This window comes from Pristis pectinata, chromosome 2 (genome assembly GCF_009764475.1).
Source record: "Pristis pectinata isolate sPriPec2 chromosome 2, sPriPec2.1.pri, whole genome shotgun sequence".
Classification (NCBI taxonomy): domain Eukaryota; kingdom Metazoa; phylum Chordata; class Chondrichthyes; order Rhinopristiformes; family Pristidae; genus Pristis; species Pristis pectinata.
Genome location: NC_067406.1, coordinates 106,104,374 through 106,128,434, shown reverse-complemented (window position 1 = coordinate 106,128,434; position 24,061 = coordinate 106,104,374). Strand labels below are relative to the sequence as shown.

Here is a 24,061-nt window from a genome sequence, read left to right as displayed (position 1 = left end):
GGATTGGATGAAGCAGAAGCTAATTAATTTAATAGATTGATTAGTAAATTAAAGGCGGAATATAAATTGATCCAATAGTGATTGCCGTCCATTTGGATGCAGACAGGAAGCCCATGACTGAGTAACAGGTGGCCCTTATACACCTGGCCATTTCCATGGACCATATCAAGCTGACTGATGGTGACAGTTCCATAGGAAACTTAGCATCTGGTTCCTCTACTCTTTACCAGAGAATGGTGATCTACAAACAGCAATCCCATTCATTTTCCACTCACTCTGTGAAAAAAGGTATGTGCAGGAAAGCATTTGAGTTATTTAAAAAAATATTGTAATGCTTTTATAAATGTGTATGTATTTAAGGTGCTTTTAATTAAACACATTTTTATTTATTTTTTAAAAGGTTCATTAATTTTGTATTTTCTTTCCAATTTACATCTGTAAGAAAAGTTTAAAAATATCACATGCTTTCAAAGGCATACAAAGCAGTTCAAAAACCTTTGACTGGTGAGCTGTCGAAGGGGCTTCATTCTGGGATGGGGCTTCAGGATTCAGGACCGGAGGCATAATTGGCATATGGAGCCCACATCACCTCATTGGACACTTCTCGGGTGTGGAGGGTCAGCTTGTCAAGCCCTCCACATTCGAGGTAAGCCAGGCCAGGAGAGAATTCTCCATGGGCATGACTCCAGACAATGGTCTCACACAAGAACGTAAAAAATAGAAGCACAACTAGCCCCTTATGCTTGGCCCACCATTCAATAAGATTACGGTTGGTATTTTACTTTAGTGCCACTGGTCTGCAATGGCCTCATTTTGTTTTATTCCATTAATAGTTAAAAATATATCCATCTCTGTCTGGAACATAGCCACTACACTGCCCTCTTGGGTATAGAATTCTGGTTGAAGAAACCTCTCCCCTCTGTTTGAATGGCTAACCCTTTATTTGAGACTGTGTCTCTGGTTCTAGATATCCTAACAAAGGGAATCATCGATCTTGTACTTACCTTGTCAGACCCTGTAAGAGTTTTGTATGTTTCAATGGTCCAGCCCATTATTTTTGTTTCAGGGATTGACACTTCAGGTGAAGGGGAGCCTAATTATAATTACACAGTTTGGCATACATCTCCCTGCTCAAGAGTTTCTAATCCATCTTATTTACTGAAACATTAAATAGAAGGTTACTAAACAAGCAAGTTGAGTAAACAGATATTTCAAGGATAGTGATGTATCAGAACAAATCTAGTGTAAAGTCCTGAAGTATCAGCCAAAAAAACTGGTGTTTCAGTTTGGGGAAGAGGGAAAATGGATCCATTTCATTTCAAAATGTAGATCTTACTGAAAGGCATCTAACGAGCAACTTGCGGACCTGCATTATGCTCTATCAGGAAAGCTATAATTACATTTACTGCTCTATCGGTAAACACAACTAATGAGGTAACAGACAATATGACAAAAATAACATTTGAAAATAAATCATTTCAGCAGTCTCTGCAACATTTTTCAGGAATAATGTGGTATTTTTTCTTTTCTTTTTCTAACAGGATGATTCTGGGAAAGAGCTGTGCTTGGAAAATAAGCATCAAGTACCGTATTTTACAACGGTATCTGGAGAGTGTGGAACCAGATGGTGAAACAGCCAAATTCACAGAAATTATATCTCTTCTAGACAGTGAAATAGCTTTCATAAATTTTTCAATGAAATAAGAGATTATACACATATTGAGTTCAGGTGCTATATGTAATCTCTTTCCCCAACTTCCATGCTCTCCTCAAGTATCCACACAGTGTACCTATTATCAGGCAGGTTTTAAATCATGTTGGAGAATTTTCACCCAGCAGACAATAAGGCAGAAATTCAGGTCACACCTCTCTATCCCAAATTGCAGAAAAATTCTGAGATGTGTTTTGAATGTACTGGCGCACACATAATATGTTGAAATAAATGATACACTAAGCAGATTTCACCAGGGCTGTAAGAGCAGATATATAATACATTGAAATTTTAATAGCCGATTTGCTTTTAATCACACAATATAAATAAGCCTGTGCTCACTGGGAATTTTTTTGATGCAGGAGTGTTACACTTGATGGTACACAATGTATTATTCTGCACCCAAGGCCATAATGTACAATTGCAACAAATGACCACACTGTGGGGTTAATTACATATTAATTCCTCACTGATACATAATCCAAACAAAATGGATAGTGGTTTCTGTGGAGAGTGAAAAGCAGTAGGAAATAGCTGGCTTTATTATTTTTAAAAGATTGTTTTCCATCTCCAGGAAAGAAAATAGTAGGAATGGTAGTTTAACATACCTGGATACATGAATTTTAGATGAGAAGAAGAGGGAAATAAAAAAGGAGAGGCATATTGATTCCAGAAAATCACAACTGTGAGCCAGGATAATATGTTAGAACGATCAACACATGAGGCTATATGGGTTGAATTAAAGAACAAAAGAATGGGACCATCATATAGTTGGGACTGTATTGCAATTCGACAGATAATCCAGGGGAGATAGAAGAGAAAACCTGCAGGCAAATTTCTGACAAGTGCAAAAACACTGGAGTGATAATGAAGAGGAATTTAAATTATCAAAACATTATCTGGGTTCCAGTCAGTGTAAAAGGTACAAAGCACAGAATCCCCTCACTGCATTTAGGTGAACTGTTTTTATTTAAACCAGTATGTAGTTTTTTTTTAAACCATAAGGAGGCTGGGAGAAATTCTAAATTTAGTTTTAGGATATGAGGCTGGGCAGGTGAAAGGAATATCAATGGGCATAATTCAGTTAGAATGAGCCAAGTCATGGAAAAGGACAAGATAAAATGGAGTGGCGGTTTTAATTGGGGTAAGTCAAATTTTATAAAAGTGGAATGGAATCACTACTACCAATAAATCAGTCTGTTAAGAGAATCAAGGAAGGAAATTGCCTCTTCCATCATTGTTCAATCATGCCTGGCTATCTGAGTGAAAATTAGGATTGCAGGACTGCTAAAGTTTGTAACATTGTTTTAAAAGGAAACCAAGTACTGTAAGTCAGTTTTACAACAGTGGTGGGGAATTACTGGAATCAGTTGTGCGGGACAGTATATTTAGGACAAGTATCAACCAAGGACATCTGGCATAGATTTGTCAAATGGAGGTCACTTCTGATGAACTCAATTGAACTTTTTGAGAAGGTAACAAGGTGGGTTGTTGAGGGCAGTGTGTTTGATGTAGCCTAAATTAATTTGACCAAGGCTTTTGACAAGGTTCCACATGGCAGACTGGTGCAAAACATACAGGTGCATAGAATCCACAAGAGTGGAAATTGAATCCAAAATGTCCTCAGTGGCAAGAGGTAGAAGGTAATAGTTGTTAGATTTTTGTTTGTAGCTGGATGCCTGTCACCAATGAGGTTTCACAGGACTCAGTGCATAAAACAGTATAGCACAGGCACTTCAGCCCATGATGATGTGCTGAACTAATTAAGATAATGACACCCAATTAAACTAATCCCTTCTGCCTGCACATTATCCACATCCGTCAATACCCTGCATGTTCATGTGCCTATCTAAGAGTCTCTTAAATGCCTCTAGCATATCTACCATCCTGGCAGCGTATTCCAGGCGCCCACTACTCTGTGTGTGAACAAACTTGCCCCACACATCTCCTTTGAACTTTCCTCTTCTCACTTTGAATGCATGCCCTCTAGTATTAGACATTTTGACCCTGAGAAAAAGATACTGGCTGTCTACTCTACCTGTACTTAGTTCTTGTGTTTTGTAATATATATTTATGATTGAGACAAATGGACTGATGAAGGGTCTTCCACCTGAAACTTCAACTCTGTTTTCTTTCCAGTTGTTGCCAGGTCTGAGTGCTTCCAGCATTTTCTATTTTTATTTCAGATTTCTAGCATATGCAGTTTTTGATTTTCAATTAAAGGTAGCAGGGCAGGTAGCTAAGGTGGTTAAAAAGGAACTGAGGTGTAGAATGTAACAGCAGGGAATTGTATTCAATGCATGAATTGCTAGAAATGTATGCAACGCTTGTGTGGTGATCGCTTGAGTAGTACATAAATGGAAAATGTGTTGATCAGAACTGTACACCGGAGAGAATGTAGGAAAAATTTACCAGGATACAGCCAGGACTGGAAACCAGGGGATCACAGAAGTAAACAACACAGGAGACCATTTGGCCCAGTGCATCTGTGCTCATCGAAAAGAGCTACACCCACCTAATCCAACCTTCTAGCTTAAGGTTCATAGACCTGCAGGTCAAGGTCTTCAACTACACATCCAAGTACTGTAAACATGTGATGAGTATTTCTGCCTCTCCCACCCTTTTAGGCAGTGTGTTCCGGACCTATACCACACTCTTCATGAAAATGTATTTTCTCATCTCCCCTCTAATCCTTCTACTATTCATTATTTCATATCTATGCCCCTGGTTTTTGACACTCCCCCCACACCCACACCCACCACTCCACAGCTTTTAGTATGTTTATCCTGTCCAAGACCTCGTTCTTGATCATCTTAATTAAAATAGGGGCTTCATCCTCATTTTTTCAAGACATTTGCAAAATATTCATTAAGATCTCAAATCAGTCTCCTCCATACAAAGTTATCTTTTTTTCTATGAGGAAAGACTAGACTGACTACGAGTGCTTTCTTTGAGGCAGTTACAGGGAGATTTAATTGCAGAGTATAACTAATCTTGGTAGAGAGAAGAGGAAAGACCTTTTTCCCTTAGCTAAATGAATCAAAAACCAGAGGGTCTAGATTCAAAGTAATTGGTAGAAGGATTTGAGGGTGGCTGAGCAAATTTTTTCCACCATTGAGAGCATGCTGGAGGTCTGGAACTCACTGCTTGAAAGTGTGGCAGAGGTAAAATCCTTCACCACTTAAACAATTCTTGGATAATGTACTTGAAGAGCCTTAATTTGTAGGGCAATGAAGCACGTGCTAGAAACTGGAATTAGGTTTGGTAGCTTTTTTGACTGACATGAACACAATCGACTGAATGATTTTCTTCTGTGTCCTAAATTTTCCATGATCCTATGATTCTAAAATCATGTGACTCAAAATATTTTTGATTTTCATGTTTCAGACTACTTTCAGGAGCCTCAACTCCCAATGTCATCTTTGGCTATAAATATAAGTGCACAACACTAAAGAAAACAGGGCTATGTAATTGAAAACCAATTTTCCCCATAAGTTAAGTACCATAACTACCATTGCTGGGTTGTTTTAGTAGTAGATGTAACTAGATGCTCCCTTTCATCATTCACCATTGTAATCCTGACCCAATTTTTCACATCAAATCTGCAAGAAATTTCCCTCATAACATTCTTTCTGGAGCTTTACGGGGGAATTCTGACAATGCTGTCCCCTTGGTGACAGTCACCAGGCACCTATGAGAGAACATGGTAGGGCACCAGTGGGTTTTGCAAGAAGAGAAAATATTAGCTAAGGTCTTGGCAACACCTGTCCATGCATTAAATCGCACCTCAGAACCAAAGATTCCCAGCCATTCCACCTGACCCACATCTGATGATCCATTCCATCCAATCTCCCAGTTTCCATTCCCTCTCTGCCTCCCACACTCCCCTACCAATACAAAATTGCTGGAGTGCACATGCACATACATACAGTGCCGCTGTTTCCAAAGCCTCCTACACATAGGAGTCCTGATATCCCTGATCCCTGTCCATCACGTAAAAGTGCTGCTGACCATAATCCCCGGTCATTCCACCCCCCCCTCCACCCATCCACAGAAACAACGCAAGAGAACCTGATCTCCCGCATCACCCCACCCATCTGGCAAAGTTCAGTGCTCCTGTTTGCTCTCCTAACATCCCCTCACCAGAAGAGTATTGGTGCACCAATCTCCTTACCCAAATCTTACCACAAAAGTGCCGATAAGTTTCCAACCCCTCGCCTCCAGCCCACCACCACCCTCAGTCCCTGGGGTAGGTTATTTTCAAATATAAAATATACAATGTCTGTTTTGTTTTGTGTGACTGAGACCTTGGGCCTGGTCACATTGAATTTCAATGGTGTGAAACAATGGTGCACTAGAATTTCTAGGTAAAAGTACCCTTGATAATTTGGATATTAGGGTAAAATTCAGAGTGCCTGGGGAACAGTGATTTTTTTATTATCAAAGGTCATCAACCTGAAACACTGTTACGCTGCCCACAGATGCTACCTGACCTTCGAATGATTTGCAACATTCTGTCTTTATTTCAGATAACTAGCAACTGCAGTGTCTTGCTTTATGTTGGTAGATTCAGGGTGTTTTGCTTCCTGTACCAGATTTTTTGTCTTTTAACCTCTGACATGACCCCAACCCAGCTGTTTTTAGGATGTGATTCAGCCCAGGATAATAAAAATTACACTCTAATCATTCCCTATTTCTGTAATTAAGTCCTGCTATTTTTGCCACTCAAGTTGTGTGTCATACTGGCTCATCAATTTTGTTGGTGACCTCTGAAATCTTAATAAAAAAGTTGAAAATGCACTGTTAATTTGCCATGTGTTTGTATGTGTTTTACACCATGGTAGAATTAAAGGACCTAATACCAAAGTAGGATTTAAATCCAAAGAACCATGCAGGTGGTGATAGGAGATATCAACTTGTTCTTTGCATGGCATCACCTACATTTGAAACAAAATTGACAAACAGGTATGACACACAGCTTGAGTGGCAAAAACAGCAGGATTTAATTACAGAAATAGGGGATTATTTCCCCATCCTGCAGGTTCTCATTTCCACACATACAAAGGTCAGATGTTTACAAAGAGAGATGTTTTTGTCAGGTATTCATCTGCTTTCCATTGCTCGATATTTCAAGAGCTTTCTCAGCACAGTGAGCAGGCAGACAGTCTGTCAGCAGAGATGGGCAGATGTGGTGAAGTTCACAAATGAGTGGGGCCATCCCACCAGCCCCTTAGCCTGCTTCAGCTTATTTCTCCTGACACTATGCACAGGTTGTCATATTGTAAAGAAACATCATGAATTCTAGTTCTGCGCTGTGTTCATTTTGCCCTGTTACCAGTGGGAGGGCTTCAGGGATCCTGGGAAGAGACTGACCATTGGTGGATAGCTATGCTTATTGCTTCTCAAAATCTTTGCTCCAGTTTGAGTGCAACTGAGATTTTCTTGCTGTCAATCTCCATCAGCAGCTGTAAAGGCCTGATGTCAAATGAACCATTTACAGACTTAGCTTCCTAAAAATACACTGCAATCTCCACCCTTTTCTGATAGTACTATGGGTGAGCTGTCATGTTTTTTGTTCATGACAGGAAATACTGGTGTTTGGAGCACAGTAAGATTGGGAAAGTGTTTTCCAGGATTTATGTAATGAAAATGCTGGGAATACCCAGCAGGTCAAGCAGCATCCATGAAGGCAGAAACAGAATTAACATTTCAGGTTGATGATCTTTCATCACACTTGCTTAGTATTTCCAGCAGGTTCAATTTTTTAATTCAGATTTCTGGTTTTTTGTTTCGATTCGTGATGTCGTTTGTACTGATGTAACAGACATTATCAAAATATTGCAACAAAAAAGCTTGATATAGTTGAAACAGAGAGCATGTACTCATGCACAACTAAATGCACTTTGATTAGACCTCTCAGTTGGAGAGACAATTGGTCCCTGATCTTGTACATTTCAGTCTATCCTTCTGACCAGTTTGTACCTATTTGCCCATTTCTTTCCCTCATTTATACTCCCTTATTGCCCCTAATCTCTTTTAATCTCTGTACACAGTCTTTTCTCTATCTCCCTCCTCATTTTGCCCACCTATATATTTTATTTGGCTTCCTTCCATTGCTTTGGTACACTTTGGGCCGGAAGCTAAAGATACAGAGGCTGGCTGAAATAAAAAGTAAATGCTGGTTCAATTTGTTTCTAGTTAAACTATCTGTCTCACTGGCAGAAAGCAGGATGATCCACAGAAGGAAATATTAGTCAATGAAAAGACAGCTTTGGCTTTTGGCCAGCATCCAGAGGCAAGGACAATACAACTGAGGACAAAATCTGAACAGGGAATTTGCAGACAGACCCTCTGGTGATTAAGGAAAGACTGAAAACCACTTTGATAGACCTTGGAGTAGCAATAGACAATGTTAAGATCTGACCAATGAAGGTAAAGACTTTAGTATAAAATGTTATCCTAACATTAAGTAAATTACACACAGTCTTCAAACTTACTATCGATTGATAGTTATAGAATTTAAGAGTCATTTAGTTAAAGGAATTTTACTTCTATTATTTTATTGAGGAAACCATGTGCAAAACTTAATGGCATGTTCTGCCACAGCTTAACACAATGACTCCTTCCATAATACCAATTTGTTGCTGATAGAAGAATAATAAATTAGGTAGAGGACCTCATACTCAACGTCATATTTTGGATTCTCTGGGTCCTTGTAATGGCCAAAACCACTGAACCTACTAACACCACCTTAGGAAGGGTAAATGCAGGAGAACAGGACTTCACATTTCCTTGATCTCATCAAAATCTCAATAGCATATAAACTCAGTAAAAATAGTTCCAGTGGTTTGGCTTCTGATTAAATTCGTACACCTGAAGTTGTAAAACAAATATTTTCTTAGCTCTTCTAAAATAGAGTATTAATTGGCTTTTCCTCACCGTGAAGAAAAGAGAAGCCCTCCTTCTCAAATCAGATTGTAGATACATCCCGCAGCCTAGGTTCTGTAGGTCAAAGAGCAAATAAGAGACCACTGACCTAACCAATGCGCTTTGGCAATTTCCAGAGAACCATATCCTGGCACATACCCTTTGATTTTTGTGCCTGTTTTGTTACTATCTTCAATAAAGCATTCATTCCTTTACTTACATTCTCTGAGGCAACTTTGAATTTCAGCATACTCATTAACATAGTTAGATTCATAGAATTGTACAGCACACAAGTGGGCCCTGCAACCCATCACATGCATGCCAACCTCGTTGCTCATCTAATCCCATTTGCCCACATTAGGTCTAAATCCTTCTCTCCTTTGCCTATTTAAGTGCCTGGCTAAATATCTCTTAAACATAATAATTGTATCTTACTCCACCACCTCCTCTGGCAGTAAGTTCCAGAAATCAACTACTCTCTGCATAAAAAACTTTCCCCTCAAAACCTCTTTAAAATCCTTCCTCTCATCTTAAATCTATGCCTTCTTGTTTTTGATACCCCTACCATGGGAAAAAGATTCTGACTACACTATCTATTCTTATAATTTTATATACCTCTATCAGATCCCCCCTCAGCCTTCTTGGATCCAGGGAAAAGAAACGTAACCTATCCAATCTCTCCTCATATCTAAAGTCCTCCAATCCAGGCAACATCGTGGCAAATCTCCTCTGCATTCTCTCCTGTGCAACCACAGTCTTCCTGTGGTTTGGCAACCAGAACTGTATGCAATACTCCACATACAGTCCAACCAGTTTTTTTTGTAAAGTTGCAACATAACATCCCAATGTTTATATTCTTTATGCTAACCTGTGAAGGCAAGCATGCTGTATGCCTTCTTCACCACCATCCACCACTGTTGCTACTTTCAAGGAACTATTGACTTGAACCTAAATGCAATTGCAAATTTTAAAATCTGTCCAGAATATTCAGCTTGACTACACATCAATAACTCGCACACTGAGCTTTTGACTCTGTGCTCCTCATTCGGAGTGTGTTCAAAAAAAGTGGAATGAAATGTGAGTTACGTCAACAGTTCCCTTGCTGTCACTGGAAACAGATATCTTATTACATGTGGAAAAATGTCAGATTTATTAAAAGTGCAAAAGTAGCTAAGGAAGGGAAGTGTCAATGTTGTTTATTGTCCTATTATTATATAAATGGAATTAAATGACTACCTAGTCACGATCACATAAAAATGCAGCACATCTGCAGAATTGGAGAATCTACAAAAGCTGCTATTAATTCAGGGCTTTTTCTTCTGCCAGCAGCGGAACCTTTACCCTTCACTGGATGAGCCAATTTCAATTCCTCTGTACAGTAAGTTTATTCATCAGTTTTTTTTAATAGCTTACACTTAAACTAGGGCAGATAAATCTCACAAAAAAATGCTGATAAATGTGAGTCTATCAATTAACAGGCACTAACTATATGGAACAATGCATCATCCAATGCCCCACAGCAAAAAAAAATTAGCCTTTTTAAAAAGATTTTTACATGTCTAAAACAAAAATGCAATCCTGATTAAAAAAATCAGTTTCTGCGTACTTTGTGCAGGTTAAATAATTCAAAATGAAAGTGACATATCGCCTAACTGATAAATTATTTAAAATGTTTGATTTTACTTTCTCTACAACAGTACAAACTGTGTTAAAATATGTCTACAATCGACAAAAGAACAAAACAATAGTCAAAGAACTGGGTTTTCCCCTCATCCACCGTAACTTCAGAAGATCCATGTAATCCCTGAAATAATAGCATCAACTCCGGGCTAAAATTTGTTGGCACAATAATAGTAGGTTTAATGGTCCTTGTTATTAGTATATAAATTACCCAGCAATTAGTGCTGAGGAAGAGATACCCTGCCAGTTGGTAATCCCCAGAAGTTGCTGGACAATTTAGTGCCACTTCAAACATCAGCCTTGTAGAAAAACTGAGAGTTTGCTCTTGATTTCTCCTTTAAGGCTGAAAAATTACAGTGTATGTTCCCACAATACCAGTAAACTTCTCTGGCCCAGTAAGGGAATAAGAGAAACAGTGGAGTCTCATCACTTCGAATGGTAAATAGTTGCTAAAGACTTTGTTCTTACTTAACCTTTCTGTGCTTTTCTTCCTTCCTTAATCTAATCTTTCTTTCCTCTAGTTCTCTTTCTTCCAATGTCTCTCTAATTTGCTATATTTCTGTCCCCACTGTTCCTCTGTTTCTTTTTCTAAACTTAATGCCATTGCATTAGGAGATAGAATGTTATTCTTGCCATTCCTCTGGGTTCCCACATGGGCCTTTGATGCCACCAATAATGGCTGGTGCTTCCTATCATTTGAAGGCAGAGTATAAAGCTAATCGAAACCATTGAAAAGTGTGCAAATGCTTGGCCATTTTGCTGTTACCAGTTGCTCTTAGGAACAAGGAGAAAGTCATCTTTTCATTCTTTACGACAATATTTTAATTCTATAATTGTTTAGAAGTTGCTTCTATCCATTTACCAATCTGCAGAAATACTGAGCGCCTTTCACGGCTTCTTAAAAAAAAATAATTGGAGTGTGTAAAAGAATATTTGCACCACAACATTTTTGTACTCTGTTTAACACACTGGACATGAAGTTGCTTCACAGCAATTTAATCCCAGAGCAACTGTATTATATTGCATCGAATGAAATATGACATTTTCTTGGATTCTCAACAGAAAGAGCAAGGAAATTTAGAGTGGTAATTTTTTCAAATAAAAGCAATTCTGGCGTATTGAACAAAATACGGCAGCTGTGAATGCTTTTCAAGTTTTCCTTTAACTTTATATTATTTGTAAATTTTTTGACAACCAACCAATAAATGAGTTTGAATCCTGGAGACATCTGTCACTCAACGGTTGTCTCAGTATAGTAATGTAATCAATCCCCAGCTGAGCTGACAGATGGAATGCCACAAGCCATTCCATTCTGGGAAAAGGAAAAACTAACACTGTTTGATCTGACACCTTTTGAGAAGCATCTCATGTTGTCTGTGAAGTGGAATTGACAAAAGCTAAAAGAAGCTCATGTCAACAATTTCCTGACTCATGGCAGTGAGAGTGACTAAATAGAGAGAAAATAAATGGGTTTGGCTGAAGAGGCAACTGGACCAAAAGGTTTTACGTGAAGCAATTGATGGTTGCAGAGTCTATTAATATATTTTGCCCTGATTTCTAAATAAATGTTATTTTCTTTCTAGGATCTTTAAAATGTGCATTAAGTTTCTCATTTCTTGGACATCTTAAAAATATTTCACCATGCTTTACTACATCGAAAGTCAATAAATTTTGCAAAGGACCCCTTTATCCTTCAGATGGATGTTAGATTCTGAAAATGGCCAGTAGGACTGAATCTGTAATCCATCAAGAACCCCAAGCCTAGATATTAACATGGTGGTGAGGAATTTTCTTGCGAACTATCTAACAGCTTTTCTAAAGTAATCTGGATCTATGATAATCAGAAACCAGCACCTTGTACCATCTGCTATTCTGCCTAAATCCCCAATCATGATAATTTGTTGTTGGAGAATATATGCAACCACCTATTCATTCAGCATCTTTAACATTCTCAAATGATCCAAGGAACTTCATAGGAACATTGTCAAACCAAATTTGACAACTATGAATAATGCATCACTTTCAAATTATAAAATATTAACAATGCTTGACAATTTTGAGAGGATTAAACCACATTTTTGATTTATTAATATATTTACTCACAAAAACAAGGAAGCGAAATACTTAATACCAAAAAAATTGTATGCAAGAACAGGAAACAGTACACAAGGAGTTAACCTTATCCAAACAGTGCAATAAAAGAGCATTATTCAGTAGCTTGTGACCTCTCTCAGAAATTAAATAGTTTGAATTACAGTGATTGTTATGTCCATAAGTTCAGCAATCACTTGTGTGAAGCAAGATTCAGCAAACAGTGATCGTTGAAGATGCTCTGTTGACAAGGACTTTGAGACATCTCATCTTAAAAAATGGGAGTTCTGATAGTACAGTATTTCCTTAAGAATGCATTAAATTATCTGCTCAATCCTTAGACTGTACCTTCAACTTGTAATCTTTTGATTCAGAAGAGGGTATGCAAATAACTAAGCTAATGTAACACAGAGGCAGAGAATTCATTGAAACTATAATTAGTGACTATTTTGGGAACTGGTAAACTACAGAGTAAATTTCTGTATGTTATCTCACTTGAGCTTAATGGAAGAGCCATGAACACCCAGAAAATACCATTTGTGCCATATTTGAAGGAGTTCAATAACTTCGCACTGCCTTGGCTGAATGGAAGAACAGCCAAAGAAACTTACGCCAAAGTTTTATGAGAAATCCGAGGCGAAAATAATTCAAGAAAAATAACTGTGCTATATATTGAAATATCATTATACTTATGCAGTCTTAATGAAGACTGACAAAAACAGCTTCATGCTCACTCAAAGATGAACTATGATCAGGGTAGTTATATTTTTATATTTCTTCTGTGCCCAGTATTGTTGATTCAAACAAAGAACCACACCGAATTTCTTCATTCTTTCATGACAATCCAAGCAATTTTCATTCACTTCAATTATGAATTTAAAATTTAACTTAATTCAATTATGAACTTAAAATTTATCAAATTAAGGATATTAGACAATGACGTAGGATATTGTGTCAAGTGACATGCAATGCCAATATCAAGCACCCCCTTGTCCTCAAAGGATGACAATATGCAGTATAAAGCTCTTTTAACCCCCCCCCACCCCCCAATAATACCTTGGCAAACAAATTCCTTTACCCAAATATTTGAGACATTATACATTTCTCACACTGTGGGTGAATTTCTAGTGTTCTTCCACACATGCACTGTAACCTTTGAAGATCCTGTAAAACAAAATATATTCATCCTTTATATTTTTATTTCAGGATTTTAATCTCATCTTCAGGAGACAATCAGGAAATCACCCTCTGTTCTGCAATCTCTCTGAGAGTTCACAAATATGCTACATGAGGCATAATTTTATACCATAGGTTCACCTGGAACCGTGGTAAGAATCCACAAAATTTCAGGTTAAGATTTTTACTGCAACACAGTAGCTTGGGCTTGGTTGTTATATCTTTGGTATTACATTAGATCTTTGTCAACAAATGGTAAGTTATAGCAAAAACATATTTTAAGTACATTATACCTTAAGGAGAGTAAAAGAATTATACAGAGTTCTACTGTGGAGTAAATTTCCATCAATAACCTGAAAAGACTACGAAATGGACATACAGACACTCTTGACCGAATCTTTGAATTACTACAAGGGCAAAATATAGATATAAATATAAAAGCTGCATCGAGGTCTCTAGTGATACTCCACCATCACTTAAACTCTTAGTAAATGAATTTTATTAGGGAAATCATGAGCACAAAAAATCTATTAATTTGTATTCAAGATAAATCCTGTGCAATGAATAACTATAAACAAATGATTACAGTCATGAGTAGTTCTAAAATAGATATATGTTTCACAAGGGAAACGGAACTTATGTAGATGCACATCTTAAATCATTGAACGTGCTTCTGAACATATTAAAGACAATGATTATGTAGGTTCATTCTGGTGTTGACTAACCCAAGCCCAATCCAATGATTACATTTTAAAAATACTCAGATGGTCAATTTAACATCTTGAAACAGATACGTAATTCCACTGTTGACTCTTTTCAACATTAGAAGACACGCTACTCAATCCTGCAGACTTGGGCATTGAACATTTGCTGAGAAACAGTAAATCTATGAATCTATTGCCTTCTATTTTACTAGTGGCAAAGGACAGGTAGCTAGATACCTTTGGTTCTGCCAGTTGTCATATCCAATATACAGATATTAATGGAAGTGAAACCAGTATTCACAATATATTGGAAATCTTAAAATTTCCAAATCCATGTTTATAATCCTCCAAGTCATTTGTTATCTCCATTTAATCACCTACTCTTCTCTAACAATGAGATAAGATATGAATCAGAATCAGGTTTATTATCACTGACATATGTCCTAAAAATTAGTTGTTTTGTGGCAGCAGCACAGTGCAAGACATAAAAATTACTATGTTACTAGAAATAAATAAATTAAATAGTGCAAAAGAGGAATAATGAGATAGTGTTCATGAAATTCAATCTGTCCGAAAAATCTACAGCTGGCAAAGGCAAAAGGTTCAGATTTTTTGCAAGCTATTTAGCTACTGAGTAAGATAGAAGGTAACAACAATGTCTGTCTGCTCTGTTGTCTAAGACAGGTTAAATACACATAATAACTAAAGAAAATTTAACGTATTATGATTTAGAGAAGAGATAAAAATAATAGATATTAGAAGAGCATTTAGTTACCCAAGAGAGGGTTTTGGAAAGGATCAGCATGTGTAATTGATATGAAAAATGAATGTGTTGCTGGCTGTACTGCTGAACGACTTTACATTATTGATCAACAATCTTGCAGAAGCTGCACCACAATTTTTAATTTTAAAAGAGGATTGTCATGTGCTAGTAGAATTGTGCATCTTTCATAGCTGGTGCTTGCAAAATTAAGCAAAGATTTGAATAAAGTCATGTCCCTATTCTACCATATACTTAGTATGAAGCATAATATGTGTCTGGAATAATTCCAGGACAGATTCCTGGCCCTGCCAATATCTTCTCAATGCTCAATGGTATTGTCATTATTTATGTCATAAATGAGATAACTGATAAAGTTGTAGCCCAGATGAAGATGTGTATTCTCGGACCTTTCATTGTCCTCAATACTCTCCCAGCTCCATCCTATGATTCATCTGGAGCCTCACCACCCACATCCCACCGTGACCAACCACAGCATCAGTGCTGTGGTTCCCTGAACTTGAACAGACACTTCCCTCCCACAGCTCCCAGGAGAAAAGACAAGGATCCTCAGGCAACAGCATCAGGCCAGAAGGACTACTCCCACTCATTCACAGCATCCAAAAGAAGTGTGGTGACAGTGGGACTCAATGGGTGGGATAATAAAGGAGTCTGGGACTAGACTGAGTAAAATCTTGAAGGGTTTAGGAATGAGGAAAGAAAAAGATTAGATTGGATGGGATATTAAAAAAGTGCAAGAAGTGAGGGAAGAGTGGAATTAGAAAGGGCAGGATTCACAAGAGATCTTCAGTTGAGGGAAATGAGGGTATAGAACTGTCCCTGAGGAACTGTCTCCGAGACCCTTTAATAAGATGTCTGGGATTAAAGAGGAATTACTGGAACTAGTCCATCTGGCTTCCTGCTACAAACCAGAGGATCTTGCTCCTACTGTGTTGACACCTCCGGGGAGCAAATGGAGGGAAATGTGTGATCAGGCTCAGGGGACCACAGGACAAATACCTGTGGTCACCCTTGGGTGGTGAAGTTCCCGATGAATAAAAGGGTTCAGCTAGGAGATCATCACGGAGCGAATGAAAAGGCTGAGGATTTTGAACTCCATCTGGAGTTCATCTAAACAGGTTATCTCAGGTATTACATATATCATGGAGATACCACTGCAAACTGAGGAAAGGTTACCGGCTACCAGGAATTTCACCTGGAAAAAATATTTGCTTCATTTGGGAAGCACCAGTTATCAAGGATAGATACAGTAGAGACTGCAGATACTGGAATGTGGAGCAAAAAAAAACAAATCTGTTGGAGGAACTGTTGGAGAACTGTCCTGATGCAGGCTCTCGACCCGTCGACAATTCCTGCCACCCCCACACCCACCGACACGCACACACATTCACACAGATGCTGCTCGACCCGCAGAGTTCCTCCAGGAGTTTTTGTTTAAGCTATCAAAGATACTCCGTTCTATGAGCAAATGTGTCCACTCCTGGACTCACGCTTAATCGCCACGGGACAGCAACTCAGTGGGGAAAACGGGTGCCCAGAGGCAGCAGTGGGCCAGCGAAGGGGAGTCGGGAGAGAAGCAGCGGAGGCAACAGGCCGGCAGTCCGAGTGGTAACGGTGAGGAGAGGGAATAGAATCCATGATCCATCACCGAGTCACTTGCCTCGGGTGACTGCCCCGTTTCCTTTGACGATGCGAACAGTCCCGGCGCGGGCAGTGCCGCCGACACTTCCTGCTCGTTCAGGACCAAGGGCGGGAACCTGGCCGGCGTGCAACGTAAGCACACCTCACCTACTGTAAACACGTCGTCAATAATATTTGGGGGAAAATAATTTAACTTGCAAAACAAAAATAAACTAATGCTTACTCGATAGAAGTTATAGTCCAGAGCCCGTCCAGCCCATGGTGATCAGACCACGTGTGCCATCAGGCGTCCCAGTGCCGTGAGTGTGAGGTTCGGCTTGTGCCAAACCAGCCCCACCCAGAAAACGGACGGTCCATGTCCCGCCTTTAAAAAGGCAGGTACCCAGTTGTAACATTTCGAAACGTGGATCATCTTACCTTATCCGAACAAAACCTCACACGTCTTTCATTCCGACCGCATCAACTTCAAAACTGATACTGAGATTGTATAAACCCAGAGTTTTCGCCCTATCGGCTTGGAGTCATAAAATCAATACGGAAACGGGCCCTTCGGCCCACCCTGGCGACTGTCTATCATCCATTTTTTACACTAATCCTACCCTAACCTTTTATTTTCCCCACGTTCCCATCAACTTCCTCCCCCACCCCTAGATTCTACCACTCATCTCCACACTAGGGGCAATTTACGGTGGCCAATTTACCTACCAACCCACATATTTTGGCGATGTGGGGGAAAACCAACGAGGTCACACAGGGAGAGTGTGCAGACTCCACACCGGCAGCAGCTGGAGGTCAGGATCGAACTCGGGTTGACGGGTGCCGTGAGGCAGCAGTTCCATTAGCAGTGCCACTGTGCCACTAGTTCAACCAAGCCTGCTCCTCCAACTCTCAACTATTTACACCCTCAACATTTGTGCTCTGCCATCAGTATCAGCGAAGCCATTTGTCATCCTGGGCACCTCCACATCCCCCTGCACATTCTACAAAAAAAAAACTCCTTAAGTCCCTGCATGTGCTTGAGCTGACTTTGCTGTTCTCCCATTGAATTCTGTTTGCATCCAATTCAGAACTTCAAAACTGCTTAGGGTGGTTGGCAATGCTGAAGGACACCGTAAGGATTTAAGTTAATTTTGCTGCCACTATGGTTGGGTTTCCTTGGGGGTCACTTTCTCAAAGCTATTTTCCCAGAGTCTTCACTTGAAAATTATGGTGGATAGGAAGGAACCCCTGTGGGAACTTTGGATTGTTAGGCAGGTTGCATCCTTCCCTCCATTCATGACCTACAATAATGGTGCATCCAAGTACAGTTTACAGAGCATCAACTGGTCCTGTAAGCCTGAACATGCTCATACACCTACTTACCCACTCTCGGTCAACAACTGGACTCTCTTCCCATGGGACATTTTGTTTTGCATCGTAACATTTTATTACGTGATGTGGCAGCAGGTTAATGAAAAGAAAGGAATTCTTTAATACTCTTTCCTAATCCATAAGGTGGGGGGAAGGGAGGGTTGATTCTCTCTGCACCACTTCCAAATAGAATTAAGATTGACAATGCCTTTCTAAACCAAAACAAAACTCTGTTTCCCCCATTTAATACATTAATTGTGACATTTTCATAAGATTTGCACAGATTGGTTATAACAAAGTTGCAACCGGAGTACTGATTTCATTCCTATACTTTACTCTCAAGAACAAGTTGCTATCACCATTTTGTTGATTTTCTTGTACATCATTAATAAACAGCAGCAAAATCTTTCCTCATACATCAATGTTTATCTAGCAGGTGGCTAAATCACACAAGCCAGGGAGGATTCCCCAATTCAGTTGCAAATTCATGATGTAGTAGAGGTGCTCTATTCCTAGATCCCCAATATAGGTGGTTGGGAATAAAACTAGCCTTGTTTCCATTCCTGTATGCATTCTAGCAATTCTGGCTAGAAGTGAATGTGCGGATGCTCAGCATGGACAGGAATCAACTAAATGCATACTTAGGTTTGCCCAGTGCTTGTTATGACATCATTGTTAATACAGTTCCGTCACTTTCCTGTAAAACTCTTCTTGTGGTTAATTACACCAACTTTATTTATAAAATGCATTTAATCTGGCCAAATATCTTAAAACACTTCACAGCAATATTAATCAGAAAGACACCTATCCACATAAGTTATTTAGATGAAAGAACAAAGGCTTTAAAACTGGGATTTAAATAGTGCATTGAAATAGGAGAGAGTTAGAGGTGGAAAGGATTAGACAACAAATTCCAGAAGTAAGAGTCTTGCAATCTGAAGGCACAGCCATCACAGGTGGAATGGTTGCATTTGGTGATGACCAAGATGCCACAATTAGAGGATTATGAGGCTGTAGTAGTAGAAGAGATTAAAGAAATAAGGTGGGATAAGGTCCAGTGAGAGATTTGAAGACAAGAGTGAGGACTTCAAAACCAAAGTGTTGTTTGACAGGAGCCCAGTGAAAGTCAGTAAACATGTGCCCATGGCTGAATGAAAGAATAACCAAGTGTTATGTCTATAAATGTTTTTCTTTTGTTCAAGTTATCATCGTTATTCAGAATCAGAATCAGGTTTATTATCACTGACATATGTGGTGAAATTTGTTGTTTTGCAGCAGCAGTATGGTGCAAGACATAAAGACATAAAAATTACTATAATCCACAGAAATAAATAGATAGATAGATGGATAGATAGATAGATAGATAGTGCAAAAGAGGAATAACGAGGTAGTGTTCATGGGTTCATGGACGGTTCAGAAATTTGATGGCGGAGGGGAAGAAGCTGTTCCTGAAACGTTGAGTGTGGGTCTTCAGGCTCCTGTACTTCCTCCCTGATGGTAGTAACGTGAAGAAGGCGTGTCTATGTTGTATTTTACAATACCGAATGGTATAGGAATTGATGCCTCGGTGTTCGATTAGATCAGATCTCTCAGACTTGTTCGAGATCCCGTGCGTAACTATTCAAGCCATTATCAATTTAATAACAGACTATCAAATGCGTGCACATGAAGATCGGCGAGGTAATTCCGTGAATCAAAATAATTCCATCCAATAACTCGTATAATAATTGATATTGATATAATTAATGAGATCAGAGGGCCAATCCCCAAATTAAGTTTACCACAATTACCAAATGTCACAATTATATCAAATCCATTAGCAGTTGGTTATTAATAAATGCTTTTTTTTTGCAGAAGATTAGTAAATTGAAAAGCAATCCCAGCATTTTTGAATCCGAGTACTAGCAGCTCACAGAGTCAGGGACGACAACACGATTTAGCCAGTGCTGTGCAATCCTCGGTACAGCGGATCGAATTCAAAAGTACCGGCTCAACATTTAGATAAATCCGATCTGGATGAAGACATACAGCTGCATGCTTAGCTTGCCGGTAAGGAATTTGAGCCGAGGGATATCATACTGCAGTCTGAATGTGAATGGTCCGAGGGTTTTGATAAATTGACGGGAAGCGATGAAGATGTGGGGGTGACTCATGTGAAAACTAGGTAGACCTGTTGGGCCGAATAGCCTATTGACTAGCTGACCAGTCTGCCCCCTGGTGGTAAGTGAACAGCTCGCGTCTCCCGCAACTGTAGGAATGGAGCGACGGGCAACGCAAGAATTGATGCCTTCGTGCTCCATCACTCAAACTAGCTCCAGATCCCGTGCAGAACCACTTAACCGAAATATCCTCAGAACCATTGACAGTTTAATCACAAAGACGCTCAAATGCATTTTTATTTTCTTTTAAATGTGAGTTTGCAAGGGACTGGGAGCCTATTTTGCGATCTGATAAGAAGATTGACACCGTCAGCCGAGCTGACAGTGAATTCGCGCACAGGAGACCAGCCATTTTATGAAAGGGGGAAATCTAGCAGCTCACAGAGCCAGGGTGTTGCTTCGGTTCGTCGGATCACGGCGATCCTCCACATAGTCAAACAATATTAACAATCTTCTGTTATTTATAAATGGAATAAACATCTGTGAAGGGCGCCGAAATTCAACTGTTCGCTTCCTTATAATAAATACTAAGGACCAAAATGTTTTTGCAAAGCAGGATCGAAGAAACGGGCTCTGTGCGCGATTCAATTCCATCTCCATCCAAAGCATCAGATAGCCGTGACGTACATCGGGAGCTTTGCTTAAGCCCAATTAATGTTTCTACAACAGTAAAAAGGAACTCCGTGTGCTGCACAGAGAACTATATGTGTCGCATTAATATTCATATTCTCCTCGAACACTCATACACCGTGTCACTTGCAATGACAGGGGTATGGCGATCCAAGCAAACGTTTTATTCCGGCGGTCTGCGAAATTGCCGATCGCCTCCGCATACCTGAGTGTGAGATCCTGCTCAGTGTGAAATGGCGCTATTTGTTTCGAGGAAGGGCGCACTTGGTTGTGTGACAATTTCATTTTGCTGTGTATTCGGTAACCTCTTGTTTTTTAAATTTGTCAGCGACACTGATGTCTTCTAGTGATTCCCCCACCCCACTCCCACTGCATTCACAGAGTGGGATCGCAGTTCCAGCAGCACCGCAGTAATAAATTGGACAGTAAGCTTTAGCTAGTCAAATTCAGGAATATATTTGTAAAATTGGCACGATTATGTAACCAGAAACAGCCCTCGCGGATAAACGAGGGCTACGCGCGTGCCAGTTAAAATTACAATATTCCTATTGAATTCGATTCTTTAAACTTGGATCCCAATTTAAGACGCGCTTTTAGTTACATTGTTTGTGTTACATAAATATGTAAATTAAAGCAGTTTAATTCCTCCACTTTCGCACAGAGAATACAAAATCACAGCGTCAGCCAGCATCCATAAAAGAAATCTCACAACAAGCTACACAGGAAAACTGACGAAGCAAGTGGAATACACAATCACATCCAGTCTTAATGAACACGGGGACACATTATTAGCTTGTCTCGTATAACTGAGCCGGACAGAAACGGCCCTCCCCTCCTTTCTAGCCTTCTCTTCTGTGACTCTAAGGAATGCTCCCATAGCTCGTTCTGTAATGTGGAGAGACCATCGGGTGTAGTGGAATTTACGCATCTCCCTCCTGTCACTACCAATTTCAGCAATGTATAAAATATATAGTCATTTACTGTGAATATTAATGCTGTATGCTTCAGTCGTTCCTTTTCCAGTGAAACTAATAATCACGGCCCGCGTATTACAATGATCCAACCAGGGTGTGAATTAGTATGTTTTTAATTGATAGATATCTCCTCACTATTATTGCTTTTATGTCATGTGTGTATTCTGCACTGTTTCGGTGTTATACCACTGCAGTGGCGTGACGTCAGCGTTATATCACCCACTTTGTGACCTATCTTTGTGACATCAGAAATAATAATGACCGACGTTAGTTTCTTTACTGTGGTATAACCAGGATGCATCGTCTGGGACCCGACCTAATAACCCACTGGTGTCTCCCCGGCTCGTTAGTTATTGCGAAGGTCCTCTCTTTGGGTGCACCTCATTCAAAATATAAAACGGTGCAGGAGACGGTGCCCCTGCCCCCACCCATCCTCACCATCTTTATCCTTCCCCTCTACAGCCCGCTCCTTGTCTGTGGACAGTGAGCCAACTGCCATTGAAATGGTCGTGCCACAAAATATGAACGATGCCTGGGGAAAAAAAATAGTTCAGCACATAGACACATCATGCCAACATCCAAACAATTAGAACGACTATATGATTTTTCTATGGATGACTTTCAACGCTCACGATACGTTATCACCCCAGACATACACAGTACAACAGCCTTGGCACGGAGAAATACAACATCGCATTCAACCGGTCCCCAAGTTGAAGCAGATTGATAATTAACACTGAGCCAGCCGCCCCTGTCGCTCATGCTGAGGGACTCAAACATTCCAATGCATTTCGCATCGCCCGCCTTGGTCGACAAGATTACTTACATGCGTTGGTTATGGCGAAACTGTTTGCTACTTCCAAATTGTCAACATGGGGTGTCAGCCTCAGTTCGTGTGAATTATGCTGGAAAATTCCTAAACGAAATGCACTGTATTCCTGATCTGCTCCTCTTGGGAATAACCCCCCTATTAAGAACAAAACAATATATGTAACTAGTTTTACCCTCACCACTTCAAATAAAGCTCATCAATGTATTATTGGTTTGTGGCCATAATAAGATTACGAAGATCTTGAAAGTATATGTAATTTGAAATTACTGATACTAAAATTGATTGATAATCTCCTCGACAAGTAAACAGCCATTAAAAAAAATCCATGTTAGTCACTCGTTCTTGGTCTAATGCTTTATGACAGAAAATGCAGAGAGGCAAGTACGATCGATAGAATTGGGGTATTTCAGTCAAAAAATAAAATAAAGATTTTATTTGGTAATTAAAATAATTTTACTGAAAGGTAACTCACCGATTTGTACGCTGGTGGGGGAAGAGGCACTGAACGCCAGTCCGCATAACCAAGAAGCCAGGAAGACCGATATATGCTGCATAATCTTTTGCATTTCCGAAAAAAAATACTGCAACCGCGTTATAATCCTTTCCTTTTCAGGATCTGTTGTAAGGTTCAGGTCCTTTACATAACGCCGTTTCAAGAAAGGGGATAGAAAAAAAAGAAAACAGCAAACACCTGGTTGACAAACGCTGCCTTTCTCGGTTGGAAAAAAGCAGCAGCAGGAACAGGAACAGTGGGAAAATGTGAAAAGCAGTTTTAGCACTGCGCTTTACCCAGCAACACCTCTCAGCACAGCCACGCTGCCAGAGACATGTCCTGATTCTTAATAAATCCGAACACACGAAAAAAAACGATCAGCGACCGAACACATGCACGTTTCTCCCTACCAATCCAGAGAGGACTTCACTCGGAAACATGAGGCGTCCATGTTATTCTGAATGTTCTTTCCTTCACCTATTCATTTTAACACTGTCACTTGCGATCTACATATAACACCGCTATCAGAATGACTTATTTCATCTTACCTGCCTGACGTGACTCATGTCGAATTACAGAGAATCGTATCAGTTTGGGGTGGGGGTGGGGGTGAAGAAGCAAATCGTCCATACGCTTCATTGTCCCGCTAATACAATTCAGGTTTATATTGGTAACACACAGTTTAATAATAAATAATCTTCAATTGATACAAATTCACGAAGCTCATATTAATTCCCGTTTTGTTATTGATTTTGCGCAATTAATAATTCATATTTTAATGCCAACGTGAAACACAAATTGTCCGACAGCAATCGTCCAACATTTTCATTCATTCATTCATTAAACATCAACCTCACGGGCGTTCGGATCTATTCCTACGGGCAGCACACCTCTTCAAAATATTAGTCATAT

At 39.6% G+C, this 24,061-nt stretch overlaps 1 protein-coding gene across 1 annotated transcript in view; it reads right to left on the bottom strand.

Annotated features, from left to right (window-relative positions):
* The window catches only part of gria2b (glutamate receptor, ionotropic, AMPA 2b), a 110,583-nt gene extending 86,972 nt beyond the window's left edge, over positions 1–23,611 (bottom strand). Inside the window, 2 exon segments of the mRNA XM_052033943.1 lie at positions 22,651–22,791; positions 23,129–23,611. Of these exon segments, the coding sequence (XP_051889903.1) occupies positions 22,651–22,791; positions 23,129–23,222 (235 nt within the window). The 5' untranslated portion in view covers positions 23,223–23,611.
* Between the last annotated feature and the right edge of the window lie 450 nt (positions 23,612–24,061).